This window comes from Branchiostoma belcheri, unplaced genomic scaffold, assembly GCF_001625305.1.
Source record: "Branchiostoma belcheri isolate BF01 breed outbred unplaced genomic scaffold, Haploidv18h27 scaffold38, whole genome shotgun sequence".
Classification (NCBI taxonomy): Eukaryota; Metazoa; Chordata; class Leptocardii; order Amphioxiformes; family Branchiostomatidae; genus Branchiostoma; species Branchiostoma belcheri.
In genome coordinates, this window is record NW_017803998.1 from 2,582,822 (window position 1) to 2,605,574 (window position 22,753).

Below are 22,753 nucleotides of genomic sequence, written 5' to 3' on the forward strand. Positions count from 1 at the left end.
AGAACAGAGTTTCTTTTTTTTTTTTTTTGCAAATCAGAAAAAAATGAAGAGGCGAATCCGAGAACCAACAAATTAAATTGGTGCATGTGGCCTGAAGTAGTATTTTTCTTAATCCAAATTTGTTTTGGTTACATGTATAAGGACTGCCGATGGAGGCACACTCATCCACATCTGTAACGGTAGAAAATGAAGAACTTCTTAAAGAGAGCATGTCTTTGGCACACTTTTGATGATCAAACTATAAGTTTATCAAGACCTTTAACCTTCTCCCTGCTGCAGTGTAATTTTTTAAACCAAATTTGTATTGGTCACACAGGGTTAGGCAACAGGGAGACAGTTAATATCCTTGTGTAACCAACATGTACTTTTTCAGAGTGGAATTGGCCTGAAAACTCAATGCTTGCTGTCTATATTGAATCAGAGAGAAATACATCATACAAAATAAGCTTTGTATATAGACTATACACATAATAGTAATATAAAAGGCAATGTAATTGTTTTTATGTTGAAAAAATGATCAACAAAAAAAGTGGTGGGCAAATGAACTGAGACATTTTACCTTCGATGTTGAAGCTTCGAAACAACCTAAAAGCCTTTTGAATAACTACATCGGTGTTCCCTGTTTGACAAACAAAACAAACAAACAAAATAAAGAAAAGATAAATAAGAGTAAAATAAAGCATTTTATACAATAACGCTAAGTCAAAGCAACATATATCAAAACATGCATGATTGTCATACAGCATAAAATAAACAGCAGATAACAAAATGTAGTTACTGAACTAAAGTAGCTAAAAGAGAAAAAGTGGTGTTGACTCCAAACAAGGTACACAATATTTTTGACAAAATATTTATACGAATACACACAACAAAAGTTCAGCTATGCTGGGGAGCTTTCGAGACGTACTGTCTCTTCATCAAACCGATTAAGATCTCGTCTTGGAGTTCTCTTGTCACGTGACTTAATGGGATAATCACGTGACAAGAGACAGTCATATACAGGTTTTAGGTAGTTGTTTTAGGTTTAGGACACAATATTGTCAAGTAGTTGAAAGAGAAAAACGACAATCTTCTTGCCCGTCTCCTTACCTGTACAAGTCCTGCCGTCTCCCAGGAAGCCCTCCTTACACACACAGGTGTAACCTGTGGGCATGTTCACACAGGTGGCATTGCTGTGGCACTCATTACCGTCCAGGCAGTGGTCAGTCTCTGTACACACAAACAGGGACAATGTTAGGGTGAAAAACTGTGGAATCATGGGGACAGCCCTACAATTTTAGTACAAAATGTTCTGACACCCCTACGTTCTGATGGACATTTGTTCTGACATCCCAACATTCCAGTTACACAGATAAAGGTTAACTTATGAAATAATGGCTGGGCTTTATGTTACGAAACAAAATACAGGGTTCTAGGATGTGATAGCCCATATGATAAACAAATAGAATCCTGGGCTGTACTGCTACATGTAGTTATAATCTCACAGGCTGGAACACCCGTGTCTAACATTATCGTGGCCCAGGTGTGACATAAACAGAATTACAGCACTAGCTTACCTTTACATTTGTTACAACATTCACCGTCCACTGCGATCTGCTGAGATGTGTCGCAATCCAGAGGGGGACAAAAGTCTTCCTCCGTCACCAAGTCTTGCCTTATGTTACCATTCTGACAAGACAGACAACACAGTTAACACTTCTTCTAAGTACAGTGTATTGTCATTCTACAACGTCGTTGAGAAAATCATGTACTTAGCAACAGCAAATATCATACATTTGTGGACCTGCTAGCTTTGCTAACACGAATATCAACTAGCTTAATGCATGTTTTAGCAATGAAAAGAATCAGTACTTACATCACAGACATCTAGGAGACATCGGGACCCAAACTTTTGTGCAGTGTGGTGTTCTCCATCAAGTAGATTCTTGCCAGAACTGGTGGTGCAGTTAGCTGTACATGTGAACAACACATGATCAGTGAGTGATCCCTCCATGACCAATGGATGAACAGCACATGATCAGTGAGTGATCCCCTCATGACCAATGGATGAACAGTACATGATCATGACCAAGGTGTGAAAAGCAATATACATTTTTTAAGCACTCAATATAAGTAACTTTTCTACAAGGCCTGCTTTTTGTTCCTAATTTTCTATAGTAGATATGTAACTTGTAGTTAGGTACTATAGCTTTTAAGAGAAAAGTATTCTGGCACCTTTAAGTTTTAAAATCTGTTAAGACAAACTTTATCGTTATATCTTTTTTTCTAAACTCTTGTGAAAGTTGAGTAAAAAGATTCTTTTTACACAACCAAGTCTTCTATTCAGCTGATGTGAACCAGTCAGAATTGCCCTGAGGAAGGTGACAGACGGTCACCGAAACGTCGGCTGAATAAAAGACTTGGTTGTGTAAAAGGAGTCTCTTTACTAAGTGTCTTATTGTACCAACCTGATGAAACTATAATTCACAGATCTTGTGAAAGTTTAAGGTAGATTAAAATGTGAGCTTACCACCACACTTTGGGCAACATTCTCCCTCTGGAACCTTGGGGTTCGGACAGGGTTGTTCTGGGCACCACCGTGGGGCACACTGCACCTCCCCACCCTGACAGGTGCACTCATCGCACCCGGCAAGCCAGCTGTCCCCCTCGCGGTACGTCTGTGGCCCCACGAAGCACACCTGCGGACAGTTGCAGGAAGTGGCTGTTCTGGTCTCCGGCTGCTGAGTGGCATTTAACTGTAGAAATGGTGGGAATGAACACATTTGTAATGTTATTTAGATTAAATCAAATCTAAGTAACACAACTTAATTTCTCCAGCAGTGTACATATATGTACATGTAGTACTAGTATCTCTTTTCCTGGGTTGGGCATTCCCATCCCTTTCTTTAAAAACACTTTCAAGTAAAATTCTACAACTTTGTGAATTTGTTTTATTGATTATTCTGAACTTCTTGCTGAATCAATCTATACAATATCTCCCTGGCTCCCATAAGCCAACATCCAGATGAAATTGAAGGTGAGGAAATGAGATGACCCTTTCTGAGACATTTTTAGGACCCTTGACCTAACTTCCTGTCATGATCAGATCCCTCTACATGCCTAACGTGTACTTAACAGAAGAAACGAGAAGCAAACACACAAAAAGACACACTGGAAAACAAAACCTCCATACACAGAGGTAACAATTGATTGCTTCAATCTATAAATTCTGCCCAGTATACTATACCTTTGCCACAAGATAAGTCAGGTCCTTGACTGTGTCCACCAGACTTGAGAAGTCTCCACAGGTTGGACAGGGTTTGTCCAGGTCAGGGCACTGCGACTGGTAGCCACGAGGATGAACAATGATCTTTGCATCCTGAATCCCACCCTACAGGAATTCATCAACAACACACAGTACATTAGTGGAAGGAAGTGGCAAAACAACATTAGATCAAAATTGACTGCCAATTTCACACGTTTAAAATGTACTACATGTACATAAATCACACATGTTTGAAATGTACTACAAAAGTCGTTCAGTGTAATGTAGCCAGCTGGCGCTGCGCTGCGTGCCTGCGAAGCTGGTGTGTTACGCCGAAGGGTGGTTATACCAGCTATACAGATACATATAACAAAATTGATATTTACCTCATACACCAAGCGATCCTTTGATCTTTGACCCAGCCAAAGGCTGACGCTTTTACCGTAAAAGTCGAGGCTTGGTGTGGCCTTGAGTTTGCGTTTGTAGATCTGATTGCAGTCCACGTGTAGTATTGCTTGTTGCCCACTGATGGTCAGAGATATCTGCATATAAGGAAAACAATGTTAACCAAATTATTTCTCTCTTATACAGTGCCACCTGGCAGTTAAAGATAGTACTGCAGACTCTTAGTATGCCAGATATCAATTAACAAGAAAGTGGAGGTTTGAGGCTTCTGGTAAGTATTTGGGGTTTTCTTAACTTTCAAATTCACAGACCACCAGGAAGTGGGTTTTGGTGAATGTACTAGAACTGTGGAGGGGATTGTATGATGTAATTTAATCAGGTATTACTTCAGGTACCACTTCCTGAATCCCCCCACATACCACCCACTTACTCCTACCTGGCACATGCTGGGTCACTTTCAGGCATGACCTATCAACTGTCAAAGTTAATTCACACCCACCATGCAATTAAAGCTATTAGGACAAGCAGAAAGACAAAAAACACAATTCAGCTACCCAAAACAATATATAATACTTCAGTAACCAGAACTACAATGTAAGAAAGAAACTACATGCAATCATACACCAAAAAGCAAAATTTATATGATCTGCGTGTTTACCTTGTGCCACTGGTTGTCCAGCTGGTAGACAAAGGCCTCGTTGTAGAGTTTACCCCTCGATCGATAGTGGAAACGGATGGTGTTCTTCCTACGACTGGTCTCAAGCTCCAAGTACCTGCAACCATGGGAAGAGTTCAAAGCCCAAGTCTGTAGATACATTCTACTATGATCATCCTCTCCTACAAGGACCTTTTTCACTGCTCTATCATATTACAATTTGTAATAGAGATACTTTTGTAGAATTAAGATGTTGCAAGGTTCATTATCATACAAAAGAACCATACGAAGCCAGACTGAGTTTGTCTTGCCATTTTGCAATCCAATCTCAATCCTTTTGAAAATTTTTCATGCAAATGTACGTAGATGTCTTCTTTTTTTTTCATTTTGATAACATGTCTTCTTCTTTTCATTTTGTGAAAGTGACTGCTTCCTACACCAGTGAAGTTACTAGTTACTATGGTACGATCATGTGACCCACACTCACCTTCCGTCACTTCCAAAAAAGGAGATGATGCTCCCAGAATTCCTGTTGTCCTGCTTGATGATGGCAGAGAAGGTGACTTCATCAGACTTGGCCAGCAGACCTAGGGCACGTTCAAAGGCCTCACGCTCCGCCTCCAGGTTTCTGTTGGGACCTGTAAAACCACGTCAACATGCTTAACCTTCTCCCCGCTGCCTAACTTCATAAATCATAATTAATACAAATTTGGTGCCAAATGGCCAGTTTATAATTATGGCGGAAGTTTAAAGGCATCCAATGCAATTTCGGGGCAGCAAAACAAAAAAATATTCTGGATGAGGTAATCTGTCTGATATTGACAATCACTACCATTTCTATTATTTCTTATTTGAGCACTAAGTCTTGAAATACATGTAACTCGCCAAACAAACTACATGGTATGTGAGGAATCTCTTTATTCTTTGGGTAATGCCAATAAATAACTAGAACCAGCCTACTAACAATACAAAAGAAGCAACTGTTTTCCATCAGTCACATTCAGTGACATTGTATTTTTGCATTCTGAATATCAGTATGCCATCATGATGGGATAGGATTAATCCATCTCACTATATTAAAACTTAAAAGAATGACCAGAAAATGGACGTTGAAAGTCTTTTTCAGTTCTGCCACCCTGAAATTGCAATGGATGCCTTTAAATTAAAACATGCTGTGACTATTTTATGACAGGAATAGATAATTTTGTCTGTCTGATTGTGGAATCAATAATCACATATGAATGAACCACGATTCTATGACTTGCAATCTTTCCTCATTTCGGTAACACATAACTATGTCAAGTAAATGTACAGAAAAATATAGTGCATTACAATGTATATATATTTTACATCACATGTACTCAATTTGAAGCCACCTTATTTTATTGATGCCAATCTTGCTATTTTATTGCAGCTGGAAATAGATCAAACAGGGCCATAAAAACACAATGTACGACCTCCAGGACGAAATTTCTCTCCAAGGCCCGGACCTTTGAACTATCGAGTGCGTCATGAAGGCCAAAAGAGAGCATTAAAAAGGTAGGGGAGGGAAGATTTGTAACAGTTGGGACGTAAAACATCAAACGAAGCCAATTCTGCCCTGTGGCCCATTTGGACCAATGTGTGCATAACACACCTTTCCTGTAGTAAAACACTTATTAGCAAGAATAAACCATTCCCAACTTTTAAGAGCTTCTGGCCTACTCCATGCACTGTACATTAGGCCATGTTGATTTGATTATATGGATGACATCCGCGCGCGCATGAATTTTCGGCCGTTTCAAAAAAAAAAAAGTTTTCAACCATACTGTAAATCGTACAAAACAGTTGCAAAATGAGCAAAAATATACCGTAAGTTACAAAAAAACCATACCAATGTCGTAGAATGCCAAAATCAAACGAAAAAAGACGAAATTGTAAAGAAATTAACTTGAAGACTAGATTATTCGCCAAACCATATTCCGTCCCATTTGTTCAACCCTCATGACCACGTAGATTTCATAATGAAAACAACTTATTTTGTTGCAAAACTTTTTTTTTATTCGCACGCGCGCATCAATTTTGGGGTTCCCGGAGGATGTCATCCATATAATCAAATCAACATGGCCTTACTCAGGGATTTGAGCTCATATTTGGGGGCAGTGGCCTCTTCTTAGTAGTCCCATGTTTTTTAGATGATTTTGTCATTTCAGTAACTGTAGATGTAAATATTTTTTTAGGTTGTGTAGATTGCAAAAAAATATGTAAATATGCTTAATCAACAATATTCATTTCGTGCATGGCTTGTACAACAAAAATTGCACCATAACCTGGTTCAGAACAGACGATGAGAACAGCGATATAAAGACAAGGTGCCTGAGTGAACTAGACTCAAAAAAGAGCCGCAGGCAACACAATTTCTAGTACATGTACTAATCCATACTTCTATTCATCTTTGTCAAGATTCTGCTGATAAGAGTTGAACCAACAAAGTCATATTTTATTTGGTCATTTGTTACAAGTATTGACAACACAGACAAAACCTTTTTGTTTCAAGACTTCAAAGAAGAACGTGACTGTATGTACAGTGTGTATCTACATGACAAATCCCTACATTATCTGATGGCCTTCAGCAGCAACTCAGTTGTTTTGAAGTATCATGATAGGATTGTGTCCAGACACAAAATAGAAGACAGAAAAAAAATCAGATAGGAATAACTTTTATACAGTACATTTGTATGCATGCAATGAAATACATTTCATGACATCATACTGCTTTTTTGAATGGGAGGAAAAAATCTACATTGTACATGTATAAAGTACATCTGATTTTCAACGTACGCTGTAATTAGCTTGCTTTTCAATTTTGTAGCATACATGCAGTTTTCCAATCAATATTCACAAATGCTATAAAATTAATGTACAACCACAGTTACAGTTACAGTAAACTCATTTATTTTTGTGGGAATATAATTTCATGGTTGGAGTTGAAAATGAGGTTTTGGCAACTCCTATTCAAGTTCAAAGACAAAACAATAGTTTAGCACAAAACACATATTTGTGACACAGTTTGGGGCCCTCACAAGCGACTACATGCACAGACAAACAAACTTGAAGACAAAGTAGAGGCAGTACAGAAGCGAGCCGCTAGGTTCGTTACTGGAGATTACAGACCAACAACAAGCATGACAGATACACTGAGATCACTTGGATGGCCTTCCCTGCATCAACGCAGGCAGCAAGCCAGACTTGTCCTAATGTATAAAGCAGTAAATAACATGGTAGCCATTCCTATACACAACATTCTCACCAAAAACACAAACATTACAAGAGGACATCACTCACGCTTCATCACCATCCCATGCAAGACAGAAGCATACAGAGCCAGTTATTTCCCTCGAACCGTCATCGAGTGGAACACACTACCAGGTACACTCATATCTTGCACATCCCTTGATGCGTTTAAGGCGGGATTGGCCAGTCACCTTGGCCTCTCCGCCAATACCCAGCTGTAGGGTCATTTTTGTTTTCTGGTGTGGCTTTTGTATATAGTTGCACATTTCGGTTTCTTCTTTTTGCAATTTATTATTTATAGATCATTTTTCATTTGTTTGTATATTTTTGTTGCGCACCACCACCTGCCACACCAGCTGCACCTCCTTTCCCGGGACGTGATGTGCCGTGAGGCACTTTGTCCCGTATCAAGTAGATGTAGATGTAGATGTGAAATTTTGGCATCACAATTTCGCATAATTTAAGAAGTATCACGAAAATAAAACTGCTGCAAATATTTCAAGACTTACTGTAACAGGCTTATTTCCATTATGTCTCATTTAGTACTTTGAACCTTTGTTCTAAGAAGTAGAATATACAGGTTGAATCAATAATGAATCACGGGCCTGTCTTCTGTCTCCCCTCTACCATCACTATCAGAACACACGGGCTGTCAAATCCACAACCCTCTGCCATTAACTACACCGGCCTGCACGTCTGCTTTGATCCACTACATCCTGGACTCATGGGCACTGCCAACACACACATTATATTACAAGCAATAACACTAAGCTCACCTGGGGCTAGGCCTGTTTTATAACCACGTTTTTTTCGCAGCGTCATCCCATTCTCAAGGCGGGAGAGCCAAGGGGGATTGGAAATGGACAGGGTGAAATTTTGGTGAGGAAGAGTCAATTTAGCTTCTGCTTCTAGGCTTCTGCAGGTAAGTGACTTCTAAACAGTAGAGTTTTTCAGAGAAAGTTTGCAATACTATGCAGTAAATTAAGTTGTTCCTGTACAGCTTTAGGAACTAATTCATTAAATTATCCTTTTGCTTTCAGGAGGAATTTAGCTCCTGCTTCTAGGCTTGTACAGGTAAGTGACTTCGAAACAGTAGAGTTTTTCAGAGAAAGTTTATGCATTAGTAGCTATCGGTACCTACTCTTGAGGGCAAATCAGCACATTATGAAGGTAAAACTTTGAGTTATACCATCATAGCAAATTTTTTACGTCTCTTGTCATAATCTTTGAAAAACACGGTATTGCATTCAACATTGTTGTTTTCTTGAGAATACTGTATATCTATTTGTTTATTGTTTTCTTTCTTAGGTACACCACATTTGTGGAAGGATTGACATAACAGGACTGTCAACAAACTAGTACTGTAAGGTTTGAACCACTCGCACTGGCAAGGACCCCTGCTCTTTTCGTCTTTTCAATAAGTGCAGTGAGTTCTTTTACATGCTTGAGGTGTGGCACTCCTCAAACATGGGACTTCCATTTATAATCAAAGCATTAAGGTTCTCATTTTCACCTAGTCAACGGAGGAAATAGGTGTATAATGCCTTTCCAAGGGAAAATCGCTGGGCCTGCATGGGATTCGAACCCAGAACCTTCAGGTCAACATTCCTGACCACAAGTTAGACCACCTTTCCACCTGTAAATATACATCTTTATTCAAACTTGCTTTAATTTAAAACACACATCACACATAGATACTCACAATCGTTTTTGTTCATTCCTAGAACATCCAGGGCTCGAAATGCCCAGTTGCAACCTGCAGGTTACAGAAAAACCTTTCAGATTGTAGGAAAGTATATTAACCTTCAGCCTGCTAATTTAGCCATTTGGCAGCAAATTTTGTATCAATTGTGGGGTTAGGCAGCAGGGAGAAGGTTAACAACTTCCAATTTTCAGCCCTGGGATTCTTATTAAAAAAAGGCCTTAGTAAACACTATAAAAAGGACTAGCATTAGACACCTAATAAGTGTAAGGAACAAAACTAATAGACCTGTCAAGTATAAGATATAAAGTTCCGATTGCAATGCTGAATACAGCACCTGATACTAACACTTACTACCCACAATGTAGATTAAGGGATAACACTTATTCACAGAAACTGGTACACTTTGAAATGTCAGGGCCACAAATTAAAACTAATATTAATCCTAGAATCACTTACAATAAAAACAAACTGAATTCAGCAACAGCAAGACTTCTTTCTTGTAGGTAATACTGGGCCATTTCATGCGCATTATTACTCTGATTTTTCTTCAAGATTTTCAAAACAAAAAATCCGCAGAACATAACTTTTTTTCTAGTAATTTGTCAAGCAAAATGATGAATATCATCATGTTGAGTTTTTTTTTTAATTTGTACATTAGGTCTCTCTCTAAGTTTTGGCTATGAATATAATCTTCTGAACTTCTCACACAAAAAACAGTCCATGAAGTTGTGCCCTTTTACAAACTTACAACCCTTGTCTGCCAGTTTCTGTAAGTATAGCTGTGAAATTGGCATTTAAAGCTCTGGCCAAATCCTCACTCCATATTTCAAGTCACGACTTCTCATTCATGTTTTGGCCACGAAAATGCACGAAGAGGCAGTTAAAATAGCCAGCCCGAAGGGAGGATATGTAGTTCTGAAGGACGCTGTGGGTGGTGGAAAAACTAGGATTCAGGTGCTATCCTCACATCAAGAGCAAATGTGTACACGCATGTCACATGAAGGGGTTCGGAGGTAATAAAGAGTGGGGTAAATGGGTCAGGGGATGGAGAGATAAGTCCTAAGGGCAGCCGGCCTTTATTCTTCAGCGAGATGTTACGGCGTACATGTACTGCCACAGCACGTGTCAACGATAGATAGCCGCGGGTTGTAGAATACTGTAGATCGTGAAACTTTCCAGGCGAGAAAGGGAGGTTTTTAAATATATATGATTTTGAATATGCAGTTGAAACAATTCCGTCTAATACTATACACAGTTATGCAAGGAAGACAATCATACAATAACACATGTATTTACAGTGTCATGAATTTGTGGGGGAGAGGTCACTGCAAAAAAAATGCAAAAGTTTCACAATTTACAGTAGCAACAACTAAATATATTGTCAATTGATAAGTCAGTACCTGTCTGAAGAAAAATATTTCAATTTTGTAAATTTTATTCAATCTAAGCCTTAGTTAATTTAATCAGTAATGTACATGTAGTCTTCTAACTGATGCTGTTATCAGACACAGTTTGCAGTAAGTCAACACAATTCAGTAATGAATGCATACATGGCTGACATGCTGATGTAATAAAGTTTTGATTTATATTATCTTTTCAATGAGCGTTAGATAATGTTGCCTTGGAGAATAGACGTGAGGGTCTGTGTAGGGGAACCCTCACATTGCTTTGCAGTAAATTTAGGAGCACAAACAACACTTAGCAGTCAACTCAGAAAGGCCAGCAATGCTATGCAGTAAATTAAGTTGTTCTTGTACAGCTTTAAGAACTAAGGCATTAAATTATCATTTTGAGGAATTTGGCTTCAAACTTAAAACTTTGACTTCAGGTAATATCTGCATATCTAGTTTGCAGGCGCTTTAGATTATTATTCTACAATGATTTCAGAATAATAAATAACATGCTATGTGGCAATCAATTCCACGGGGGGTCCCGACAATGCTCTACGCTGAATTCGGAAACCTCTCGATTACGCTTTACAATAAATTCCAAGTGGCTACAACGCATTACGTAGAATTATAACGGCGAATACGCTCTACACAAAATTTTAGAGCGGTCCGTCTACGCTCTACGTAGAATTAAAACGGCCGATTACGCTCTACGGAAAAGGGCTTGCGGGCCCCCATACATGTACCAGAGAATTATGTCAGTTAGAGGTCAGTAGCAGTCATCATAAGACAATGTCCATTAGGACGATCATGCATTGACTTGCATCATGCGAACCATCGGAAAAGCAAAGAGTGTCCCACTAGCTCTTTGCAATTGTTGTTATCAGACGAGTGAAAAATGACAGCCAGGCTAGCGCTGACCTGGGAGTGCGCTTCTAGTAGTGAAGTTTTATTACTTGATAGAATCTGGTGAAATCAGCAAAGTTTGATCAATGTTCAATGCAGCACAGAAATTCTGCAGGGCAGGGGGAGGGGAGCATGTTAAATTTATGGATAATATTGGAGTTGTATGTTACAATGTGAGTATTGTTTGCATACAATATTCTGAGGGTTTAGAGTTGATAACAAGGAATTATAGAATGAATAATATAGTACTAAATTTCTTCAAATTTAATTCAAACTTGTTACTGTAATTTACTTTACATTCATGGCCTGAGAAAAATGGAATGTTAGTCAGAACATACAATGTATCTGCATAAATTGTTCTTCAAACTCTTGCTTTCCACCTTTCAGCAAATCTAAGTTGCAAATATTGAACAATAAATGAAGCCAATTCAAAACCATTTCACCAAGTCTCACAGCAACTGATCTAAAGTTTAACAGAGTTGCCGATCTTTTTGAATAAAATTTGTTCGGTTGACTCATACATGTATGCTATGTTGCTGTAATGGTTTTGCCTTGACTATAACCAGGCAAATGAATTCTGTCATACTAAGCTTAGCCTGTTCTTTCATACGAAAACTGATGTTTCACACATAAAGCCAGCGCCAATCTTCCTGAAACCCCTAGTGAGAACTTTGTACGTTGTGTACCGGAATCATTACGTGACTTGTAGCCCCAGTAGGAGGTTGAAAGCTTTTAACAGTCTAACTGGGAATACAATGTCGTAATGGTTGCATAATAGATACATTTTTGGAAATGGAAAATATTTCTTAAGTGCTAGTAAGGCCACAGCAAGTAAATTTTATGGATGACATCCTCCGCAGATTCCAAATCTAATGCGAGCGGGCGAAAAAAAAACAAGGCGGGCCGAAAAAAACAAGGTTCCTACAATTTAATATTTTTACTCAAGCATTGTACAAATGGTTTTGATTCAGTAGGAACATCACATTTACACCGCCAGCATCACATATCACAGCATCAAAGTAAGAAACAAAACAGAGCCTTTTCTTGTCTCCTCTCTTCATATTTATCTGCCATCCACCTTCCGGCATGGCATCTTGTTGACCACTGTCAGAAGGCAACAAAATTTCTTGTTGTTTTTTTTTCAAAATCAGGCGAAAATTAATGCGCGCCCTGATGTCATCCATAAAAATTACTTGCTGTGACCTAAAGTGTCAAAGATGGGTATGTTGTAAAGAGTTATGATTATGAAATCATCACGAAACAAGCTGAATTTCTTCGTGTGTTTTGCAATAGACTTGGGACATAAATTAAAGATTGAAGTGTTCCATCATATAATAAAGTAAGCAAGTACAAGTCATTTTATCATTCATTCAAATCAAAAGCGGTAACTTCAGCTAATCTGGGAGTTATCGATCTATTAGTACCCTGTCATCCTTGCATTTATCTGAAAGAATATTTAACATTGCTGATAAGAGCAATACAGAAAACGTTGAAAAGTCCACAAATCAGGTGCCCCCAACCGTCAGTAAAATCTATTAAAATAATCGATCATCGGAAAGTCGTTGTGTACCACCTGGGCAGAAGGTGGGAGTAAAACTAGCAGCACATTCAATCCTACCTGTCACGTTCCCTTAGCGTTACCTGTCAGCACTGCCCTAGCTCTCACTAATGACGTTCAAAGAAGTAACCTACGGGAGGGCGCAAATCGATAAGAACATCGCGATTGATGCCCTTTGTGTCTGTGGCTCTTTTAATTAGCTGTAAACGAGATACATCCCATGCCATCAGCGATTCCTTCCCCAAAGAAAACTTCGTTAATAATATACATTTGTGAAGGTTATACAATGTACATCCAGGAAATATATTAATGTTTTAATTAAGTTTAAACATTTTGGATATATTTTTTAAATTCAGACATTTCAGACACCATTCTGAGTCTTTCATCAGTGAAATAAGTAGAAACTGTTTATCTTCGTACACTCATTGTAAACCTTCAGAAATGTTGTGCTTTTTAAAGCAGAATGTTTACTTCTTAATGACAGTATTAATTATTGTTTTTACAGATTATTTTTGAAGATGGATTAATCACTGGAGACTAGGTAGGAGGAATTAGCCCACATGATTATCCTCCCAGCAGTTCCTAATCAGCTCATTTGTTTCTTAATCCCACAACTTGCTTCATCTAACACTGACAGCGCGTCCTGAATATTTTATAACCTTTAGTCTGTAGTTTATCTGGCAGGTGTGAGTGGTGAGGCATATTGGATTTCCCCCCGACATGCCTCACAGTCGGTGTCTCTAACTTTGTTTTGCATGTAGTGAACACGTTTAGCCTGAAGCACCCTCGTACCCACCGCCTGTACTTCCGCTATGGCTTTTGTGACATGCAGCAAAGCGTAACGATGGCTTTTACCTAAAGGGGTATGAACCAATGGCATTGGCTTCCATCGCTGAATACATAATGTATAGGATGTAGTCAGTATTATTTAACCTTGTCCTCGCTAAGGTAGCTTTGAAACCAGATATCAACTATAGTGTAGACAGCAGGTTAAAAATTTTAAACTCGTATAATATCGCTTATGACATGCAACAAAGCATAGTGCCGGCCTAACCTACATGTACATGGGTGTGGACCAATGGCGTCATTGAATACATATTTAGGGTATAGAATTTTCTTCTTACACAACCATAGGGTTTATCACCTGCTTACATTTCGATGTCTATCAGACACCTTCCTCAGAGCTTCTGACTGGAGTTCTGCAACTCGCCGCTATTTAACGCCAATGTAGGTGGCGCTTTTGCGGCGAGAATGCAATCCCAAACGTGGCTGAGCTTGTATCCCCCCTCGTCCCGGTTCATCACTGGCGTTAAATAGCGGCGAGTTGCAGAACTCCAGTCAGAAGCTCTGAGGAAGGTGTCTGATAGACATCGAAACGAAACTACTACTACTACTACTACTGTCCGGTTTATCGTCTGTTGTTCCCCGTCTTGCAAGGGTTAGACGTGCTTGCACAATACATCTGGGGCAGGTGAGAAACCCTATGGTTGTGTAAGAAGAAAATTCTATACCCTAAGTATCTTCCAACCTGATGAAATTATTTACGTGAATACATATTGTATAGGCTGAAGTCAGTATCAATTAATCCTATCCCTGCCTAAAGATATCTTTTTGAACCTAAATTTCAACCATCACAGTTTTAGACAGCAGGGAGAAGGTTAAAAAGTTTCTTTGCGTCAAGACGATACAGGATTCACATGATGCTTAATTGTCGTAAATCGTTACACAATCATGCCTCGGCAAAAACAGACAAAAGCATTCCATTTGCTTATTCTAATCATCTGACATTATACTAATATGTCAGAATTGCAATTAGGCTTCGACTCATGAAGAATCCATAATTTCAAAGCTGCTATGTGATGAAAGTAATTTGAGAGTTAGTATGCATCACCGAATAGGGGACCCTCACTGGTTGTTATTTTATGGTTGATTTGCTGTTCTGGTTTTGACGAAGCTCTGAGAAAAAGAAAAGAAACTCAAAATATCTTTTTCATCATATACATTTTAATGTATCAACGCATAAGCCATCTGATTGGCTGTACCAGTCAGATGGACGGCATCTGATTGGCTGTACCAGTCAGATGGACGGCATCTGATTGGCTGTACCAGTCAGATGGACGGCATCTGATTGGCTGTTATTTAAATTTTAATGTACCAATCAGAAGGAAGGCTTCTTATGGGTTGTCATTTCACCTACCTATTGGAAGAAAGACATCTGATTGGCTGTCATTTCACCTACTTATCGGAAGGAACACATCTGATTGGCTGTCATTTCACCTACCTATCAGGAGGAAGGCATCTGATTGGCTGTGCTGCCCCAGCATTTGCTTGACCCCCGACCCCTTCTGCAATGCCTGCTGCTGCAGCTGTGCTCCCTTCATCAGGTCGATCTCCAGGTCGGCGGGGTCAACACTTCCAACAGACCCTTCAAGAAAGCAATAAACATTACTTAAGTTACAGGTGCACAAAGGATGAAAATTATTCAATGTTCTGTTAATCTATCAAACACTGTATAACATGTAGCATTCAATAAATTTTCATAATTAATAAATAAATGCATTTTAATTGACTTCATGAATTCCTCCGCAACTACCATTAATTCTTGCTGGTTTTGGACCAGATTCTGGAAACTTTAAGTTCACCCCATTTCCTGTATCTGACCTTTTGAATTCCTGTCAATCATCCCCACCCATGTGCTATCAACCTCAAGACAAACAGATGCAAACATTCAGAGATCAGCCAGTCATACATGTAGAAATACACTTCCATACCCAGATGTATCTGTATTTGTATCTGTATAGCCAGTATAACCGCCTTTCGGCGTAACACACCAGCTTCTGTATCTGTATAGCCGGTATAACTGCCTTTCGGCGTAACACACCAGCTTCTCAGGCACGCGGCGCAGTGGCAGCTGGCTATATTACACCGATCGACCTGTTGATGTAAACCCCATGCAGGGCCTCTGAATCAGGTTTGTTTGCCAGCCGTCCGCTGGGTGCAATGTGACCTCTAACCCAGGCTTCTTGGAAACATGGTGCTAATGAGGTAACACATGTTTGTCATGAGATCAATCTCATGGCTGCCAATCCTGATACCCGACCCTAAGCAGCATGTCAGCAGAACGTACTACACCTGCGCGAAACCCGTAATGTATTGTACATAGCACTTCGGCAGAATGTCTCATATAAGGTCGTATTCTCTCATATAAGGTTAGCATTATGTTGTGTCAGAAAAGATATCCTCTGCAACAGTGAAAATTCTGATGCAACGTGAACCAAAAAAACAACGAAAAACGCAAAAATCCAGGGTTCTGCGCAGGCGCAGTATGTTCTGCCGACGTGCTGCCAATCCTGATACCCGACCCTAAGCTCTGTTGGCGATGCCACAGTTTTACCAGGAAGAAGAAGAAGAAGGTCTCCCGTGCTCTTGCCCGAGTGTAGGGTGGTGCCCATCTAAATTTCGTAGCCCTTGGGCGACACACAATTGTGCAATGCAGTGGTAGTACTGTGTGTTTGACCTTCCCAGTCACTCTTTCTCATATGTGCTGAGTGCTAAGCAGAGGAAGAAGTGTGTACCATTTTTAAAGTCTTCGGTATGACCCGGTCGGGGTTTATGATAATAATGATGATAAGAAATTAATATTAGTCCAAGGTCGTCAACGCAGACCAGATAACAATGGGCTGGCTATGAGAGTTATCTATGGGCCATCAAGGTGTGAATTACCATGTCACAGCTCAGGATCTGACATTACATGTGACTATATGACCTGATATGGTCGCTACTGTTACAATGTGTGTTCTGTTATGGTTTCTTGCGTTACAATGGGCTCTGGTATGGTTCCTAGAGGGGGAATCTGAATTTGCCACATCGTCGTATCACAATTTTACAATTCTTTTCAAGGCAAAAGAAGAACTTTGTGCCATTTGACACATCCGAATACCATCCCAGTGCCATACACATAGCTCCGAGCTGAAGTAATTTCTAGTGATGGAAGCCCATGATTGATTGCGTTAAAATTCTTTTGAGCCAGAGCTATTTGTCTATGCTTCTTGTGTTGTACAAATGAAGGCTTCACATGTGTATGTATAAATCACACTTCAATGGCAATGTATATCTGCCATGTACTTATATAGAATCTAGAGTCTTAACATCAAGGATCAACATTTGGTGATGTTTCAATACATACATTGAGTATTTAGAAAAATGCCTAGTGCATATTTTCACAATGCGTGGAAAACACAAAATAAAGATGTCTTTTGAGGAACTTTACAATACCATAATATAGATTTTTACTGGTCTTGGTGATAATACCGGATACTTTCTGTGGTGACCAACTTGTTCTGGCCAGTGTCCATCTTTCAGTCTTTTGCTGCCCATGACAGACAAAAATTTTGCCCAATCCGTCATCTTTGACGGACGAAAATCAGTGTGTAAAGATATGGGAAAAGATGTCATAAACTAAGCTTAGTCTACCAGCAAAATTTGCTCCTAAAACTGTAGGAAATAGCATTTGAGAGGTTCATGATTTCAAAACTTTCCATGTTACCGAACACCCATAGGATGATGTTATAAAATTGAGATGACGGACAAACATTTCAGGCTAGAATACTGGTGGTGACCACATAATTTATCATACTGGTATACATGATCATTGAAACAGAAAAGAAGGAAAAATATTTCAGGCTAGAATAGTGGTGGTGACCAGAAAATCTATCATACTGGTATACATGATCATTGAAACAGTGCATCTCTCCAGGGCTCTCTGTATGCAAGTCACTGTCCTGCTACCGTTGAAAGGCAGGTATTATCCCCCTAGCTGCGGGGAAAATCTCCCCATCGGCACAGCCGGCGGGTTTCCACGCCACAGGTGACAAACGGCGCCGAGAGGAGTCGGGGGAGACGAGTCGTGAGCTCCCTTCCCCTCCGCGGTGACTGACAGGACAAATGGGCCAGAACCGTGGAAATCTGGTAATAATGGAGGGACTTGCGGAAACGCCATACATCACAAAGTTGCAGAGTAATGGGAAGTAGTTTGGGATAATGTGGGCTGTTATATGTGGTAGTATTATCCCCCCCATGCTGGGTACTTGATGGCAAAAGTAAAATTTTGAACACTTCACCTATTAAGATTGCCATATACATGGATCACAGCAGGCCATATACATATGATAAGGCTTCAAATCAATGGTTAAGCTTTCGCATATTGGCAGCCTTACTTAACTATACTGTATAATGCCCAAGGTTAGCAAAATACGTGTAGAATGTACTTGACACTGCAAAATTTTAAATACTTCTTGAATCTGGAATGGCAGTCATTTAAATTTTACTGTTCACTTGCTTGTGAGTGACTTTTCTTATAAATTAAATCTTTCTGATACAGAATGTTGGAAAGATGTCTTCCCTTCATATAACCTTCTTAAGGACAGCACAGATGTGCTCTGGGAGGAGCAGCAACTCAGTTGCCCAGGGGCACTGGAATATTAAGAACACGACAAGCACTCCCAAAGCCATCCGTCACAGCCAATCTTTCACTGTGCTGCTTGAAAAGAAGCAGCTTTAGGGAAGAATGATTTAGAGTCAAACAAATGATTTAGAGTCAAACAAACAAAAGAAAGAAAGAAAAAAAAAAATTTGCAATTAGCTCAAATGTATGTTGTATAATCTCTGACTACCAATATCTTATAAATGTCATACTTGATACAAACAAGAAATCAGAGTTTTTATATTTCCAGTACGTATTTTGAGTTTTCGTGATCTTCAAGTTCACCCCATTTCCTGTGTCTGACCTTTTGACCTGTAATCTTGTCTGTCAATCTTCCCCCACCAATGAGGGCCTGCAAGGGGGGTCCCGACAATGCTCTACGCTGAATTCGGAAACCTCTCAATTACGCTTTACGATAAATTCCAAGTGGCTACAACGCATTACGTAGAATTAAAACGGCGAATACGCTCTCCGCATAATTTTGGAGTGGTCTGTCTACGCTCTACGTAGAATTAAAATGACCGATTACGCTCTACGGAAAAGGTCATGCGGGCCCCCACCAATGGGCTGCCAAAGTACTCCACTCAGACTGATGCTCAAGCCTGCAACTCGGCCAACCAAAACAATACTTTCATACCACAGGTAATTATGCAATTCATCTTAGGTCAGTTTTAAAGGCTGGAATGGGACTAAAAGTATGTTTCACATTTTTAAAAATCTTGAGGGATCAATGATAATTGTAATTTGCATGTGGGCTGTATATGTACCGTATCTTGGGTATTGTTACAAGTCAAAGTGTTAATAGAGTGGTTTTATTTTATAACAGTCTTAAACCAGCACCAGCATTGAAAAGGCTTGCCATAAAACCAGTCTAAAGATATCTAATACATAAAACGTGGAGTTAAAGCCAGCACTGGGAGTGATTCTCCTGTGAAAAGTAGGGAAAGGGAAATTACGTTTGCCTTGAACGCAGATGGAACGTTGAATGGACCTGGGATTCAATATGGATCCCAACATTAATCTTCTGTACATCGCGTCTAATTCCCATAACTGCCGACGTGGAGAAGCCCATCACAATGTTTCATGTATGGCTGGGTACACAACCATCCAAATTACATCTGGGCTTCCCTTAGAACTTCCTTCCACAAAGGAATACTGCCGACGACGTCAGGCATTATACTTCCTATACATACTTTCTCCAATAGGGTAAGGTAGGTAAAGCAGTCATCCTTAGCTGGGTTGAAGCATGATGATTTTTCAAGCAGCTAGAAATAGTGCACATTGGCTTTGATATGCCTTATATTTGCAGCCAAACACACTGGGGGGGGAAATGGTAGATTGTTATGTGTTTGATACGCTCCAGGCTGAATGAAACCCCGAAAAGGAATCAGAGACTTCAAACTTCAGGGGAGTATTTTGGATTTTCGTGACCTTCCAGTTCACAGACCTCCGGGAAGTGTTTTCGTGTATGTATTGGAACCGTGGAGAGGATTGTATGATGATTTCTCCAGGTATTACACCACTACTTATTAAATTCCTCCTCATATCGCCCACTTACTCCCACCTGGCAGCTGCTGTGTCACCTTCAAGCAAGACCACCCTATCAATCATCTGTCAAAATCACCTCCCACCCACCATGCTACCAAGGCTATCAGGACAGAGACACAAACCCACAGCTCAGCCACACAAAACAAAACTTTCAACTGTGCTGAGTGGGGTTTGAACCCCTACCCTCTGGATCCATGGAATCTGATCCATATGGCAGAGCAGCAGGGTTCTTTACTGTTTTATGCCACAGGGACACAACAAAAGAGACCTGAAATGATATACAGGGTGCCATATTTGCCATCGGAACCACAAGCAGTGGGGACTAATGACTACGGTTATTAGAAACTCTTTAAGTGATTCCGTCACATCTGATTTCCTGCAATCCCCTTGTTCTAGCAGCACACCATTCGTTAGGTTTAATTACTCGTTATGCTTCACAGTGGTGTTCTGAGTCATCCATCTTAACACCTTAGCCTGCAGCAGAATTTGTCACTTTGGATATAACAGACTTAAAAATAACATGATTAAGGTATATGTTGGTGTATGATTCATAGATAATAGCACCAATCTTGTGGGAGCACCCTTCAGCACCAAGGACAGGGACACCCACCTCAGAAATGTGTCTTAACTCTCAAAGGAACAAATTTGTCACTTTGGATATAACAGACTTAAAAATAACATGATTAAGGTATATGTTGGGGTATGATTCATAGATAACAGCACCAGTCTTGTAGGAGCATCCTTCAGCACCAAGGACAGGGACACCCACCTCAGAAATGTGTCTTAACTCTCAAAGGAACCATACAATCTGCCTAAAATCACTCCCACTCTTTTTATTCCCCAATTTCCTTTCCACCTTTTCGTGTAAAGCTATGGGAATAAATAATTCATAATGGAAAAATAATGTATCAAAATTCACTACACTCAATCTCTTGGATGCAAGAAATTACCTGATAAAAACAGCTGCAATTACTGGCAGAAATCACCCAATTTTTTTCTGTGCCTGATTTTGTGTGCCCTAGGTGAAAAAATGACCCTAATTTTCTGTCACAACATATCATATTCAATTACTATATTTTTCATGTCACTGTCATAATAATGACAGCAAATGCAGCGCTTGTTGGAAACAATTTTAGGGATAAGGAAAATTACTAGGGGCTTTCTTGCATACTTTTATTCCTGATTTTATACATTAAATCTTTATTTATTCTCACTTTGATACATTAAATGGATCCAATGTAAATTCAGGGCAGCAAAATAAAACAATATTCTGGACGAGGAAGTCTGTCTGATGCTGACATTTACTGCTATATCTCAGGACATTTTTGTCATCATTTCATACTTTTCGTATTTTGAAATAACCCCAAAACAAGCTATGTGAGAAGACTATTTTTGGGTACCACCTATAAATAGCTAAAGCCTACAATACAAAGCAAATAACCATTTCCTGTCAGCACCACTGCATTTTTGACTCACAGATATCAATATGCTATGGGATACAATTGATTCAACTTACTATATTAAAAGAAAGACCAGCAAAATTAGAAAATTCATTTTTGCCACCCTCTTTTCAAATATTTTCCTTGTTGTTTTTTGTGTGGCAAAAAAAATTGCGTTCAGCATTTTTCAAGCCCTGCTAATGGTATAGCCCTGCTAATGGTATAGCCCTGCTGGTCCCCTACTGTCCTTAATGGTACAGCCCAGCTGTTCCATCCACCAAGGTCAAAATATGACATGCCTGATGATGTCACGCTGTCAATCTTGATATCGCTTTGGCAGCGACAAAATGCCAGATTCTCCCGAGTTATGAATAATTCATAACCTAATGGGGATGGCAGCCATAAAACGACAACCCATGGGATTATCTCTGAAGAGATTTATGGCAAAATAAGAGCCACACGTAACTCAGAAATTACATGGTTGTTCTCCATGCACCCACATGATAGTAAATCTGGACAATAAATGAACAATATATGAGCTAAGAAGTCTGGCCTTTATGTACTATAATTACATTTTGCATATGTCTTGTGTTTAACTTAATTTGTACATGTATGTTATTTTTTCACTGGCATTTGTTTTGGTGTGTGTGTGTGTGTGTGTGTGTGTGCATGAGTGTGTGCATGAGTGTGTATGTGCAATGTATATGCATGTATGTAATATATGTGTGTGCATGTGTGTGAGTGTTTGTGTGTGTGTGTGTGAGTGTGTGTGTGTATGTATGTGTGTGCATGTGTGTGTGTGTGTGTGTGTATGTATGTGTGTATGTGTAAGTGTGTGTATGTGTGTGTGTGTAAGTGTGTGTGTGTGTGTGTGCGTGTGTGTGCATGAGTGTGCATGAGTGTGTGCGTGTGTATGTGCAATGTATATGCATGTATGTAATATATGTGTATGTGTGTGCATGTGTGTGAGTGTGTTTTGTGTGTGTGTGTTTAAGTGTGTGTAAGTGTGTGTGTGTGTGTGTGCGCATGAGTGTGTGCATGTGTATGTGCAATGTATATGCATGTATGTAATATATGTGTGTGCATGTGTGTGTGTGTGTGTGTGTGAGAGTGTGTGTGTGTGTGTTTAAGTGTGTGTTAGTGTGTGTGT

At 39.6% G+C, this 22,753-nt stretch overlaps 1 protein-coding gene across 1 annotated transcript in view; it reads right to left on the bottom strand.

The window, feature by feature from the left end:
- The window catches only part of LOC109476613 (protein kinase C-binding protein NELL2-like), a 65,783-nt gene that overhangs the window by 9,403 nt on the left and 33,627 nt on the right, over nt 1-22,753 (bottom strand). Inside the window, exons 2-11 of the mRNA XM_019777604.1 lie at nt 15,416-15,559; nt 4,792-4,942; nt 4,308-4,422; nt 3,631-3,786; nt 3,227-3,370; nt 2,510-2,735; nt 1,856-1,950; nt 1,557-1,668; nt 1,090-1,209; nt 560-619 (exon numbers count right to left, since the gene is read on the bottom strand). Coding sequence (XP_019633163.1) covers nt 560-619; nt 1,090-1,209; nt 1,557-1,668; nt 1,856-1,950; nt 2,510-2,735; nt 3,227-3,370; nt 3,631-3,786; nt 4,308-4,422; nt 4,792-4,942; nt 15,416-15,559 — 1,323 coding nt within the window. The remainder of the gene's footprint in view (nt 1-559; nt 620-1,089; nt 1,210-1,556; nt 1,669-1,855; nt 1,951-2,509; nt 2,736-3,226; nt 3,371-3,630; nt 3,787-4,307; nt 4,423-4,791; nt 4,943-15,415; nt 15,560-22,753) is intronic.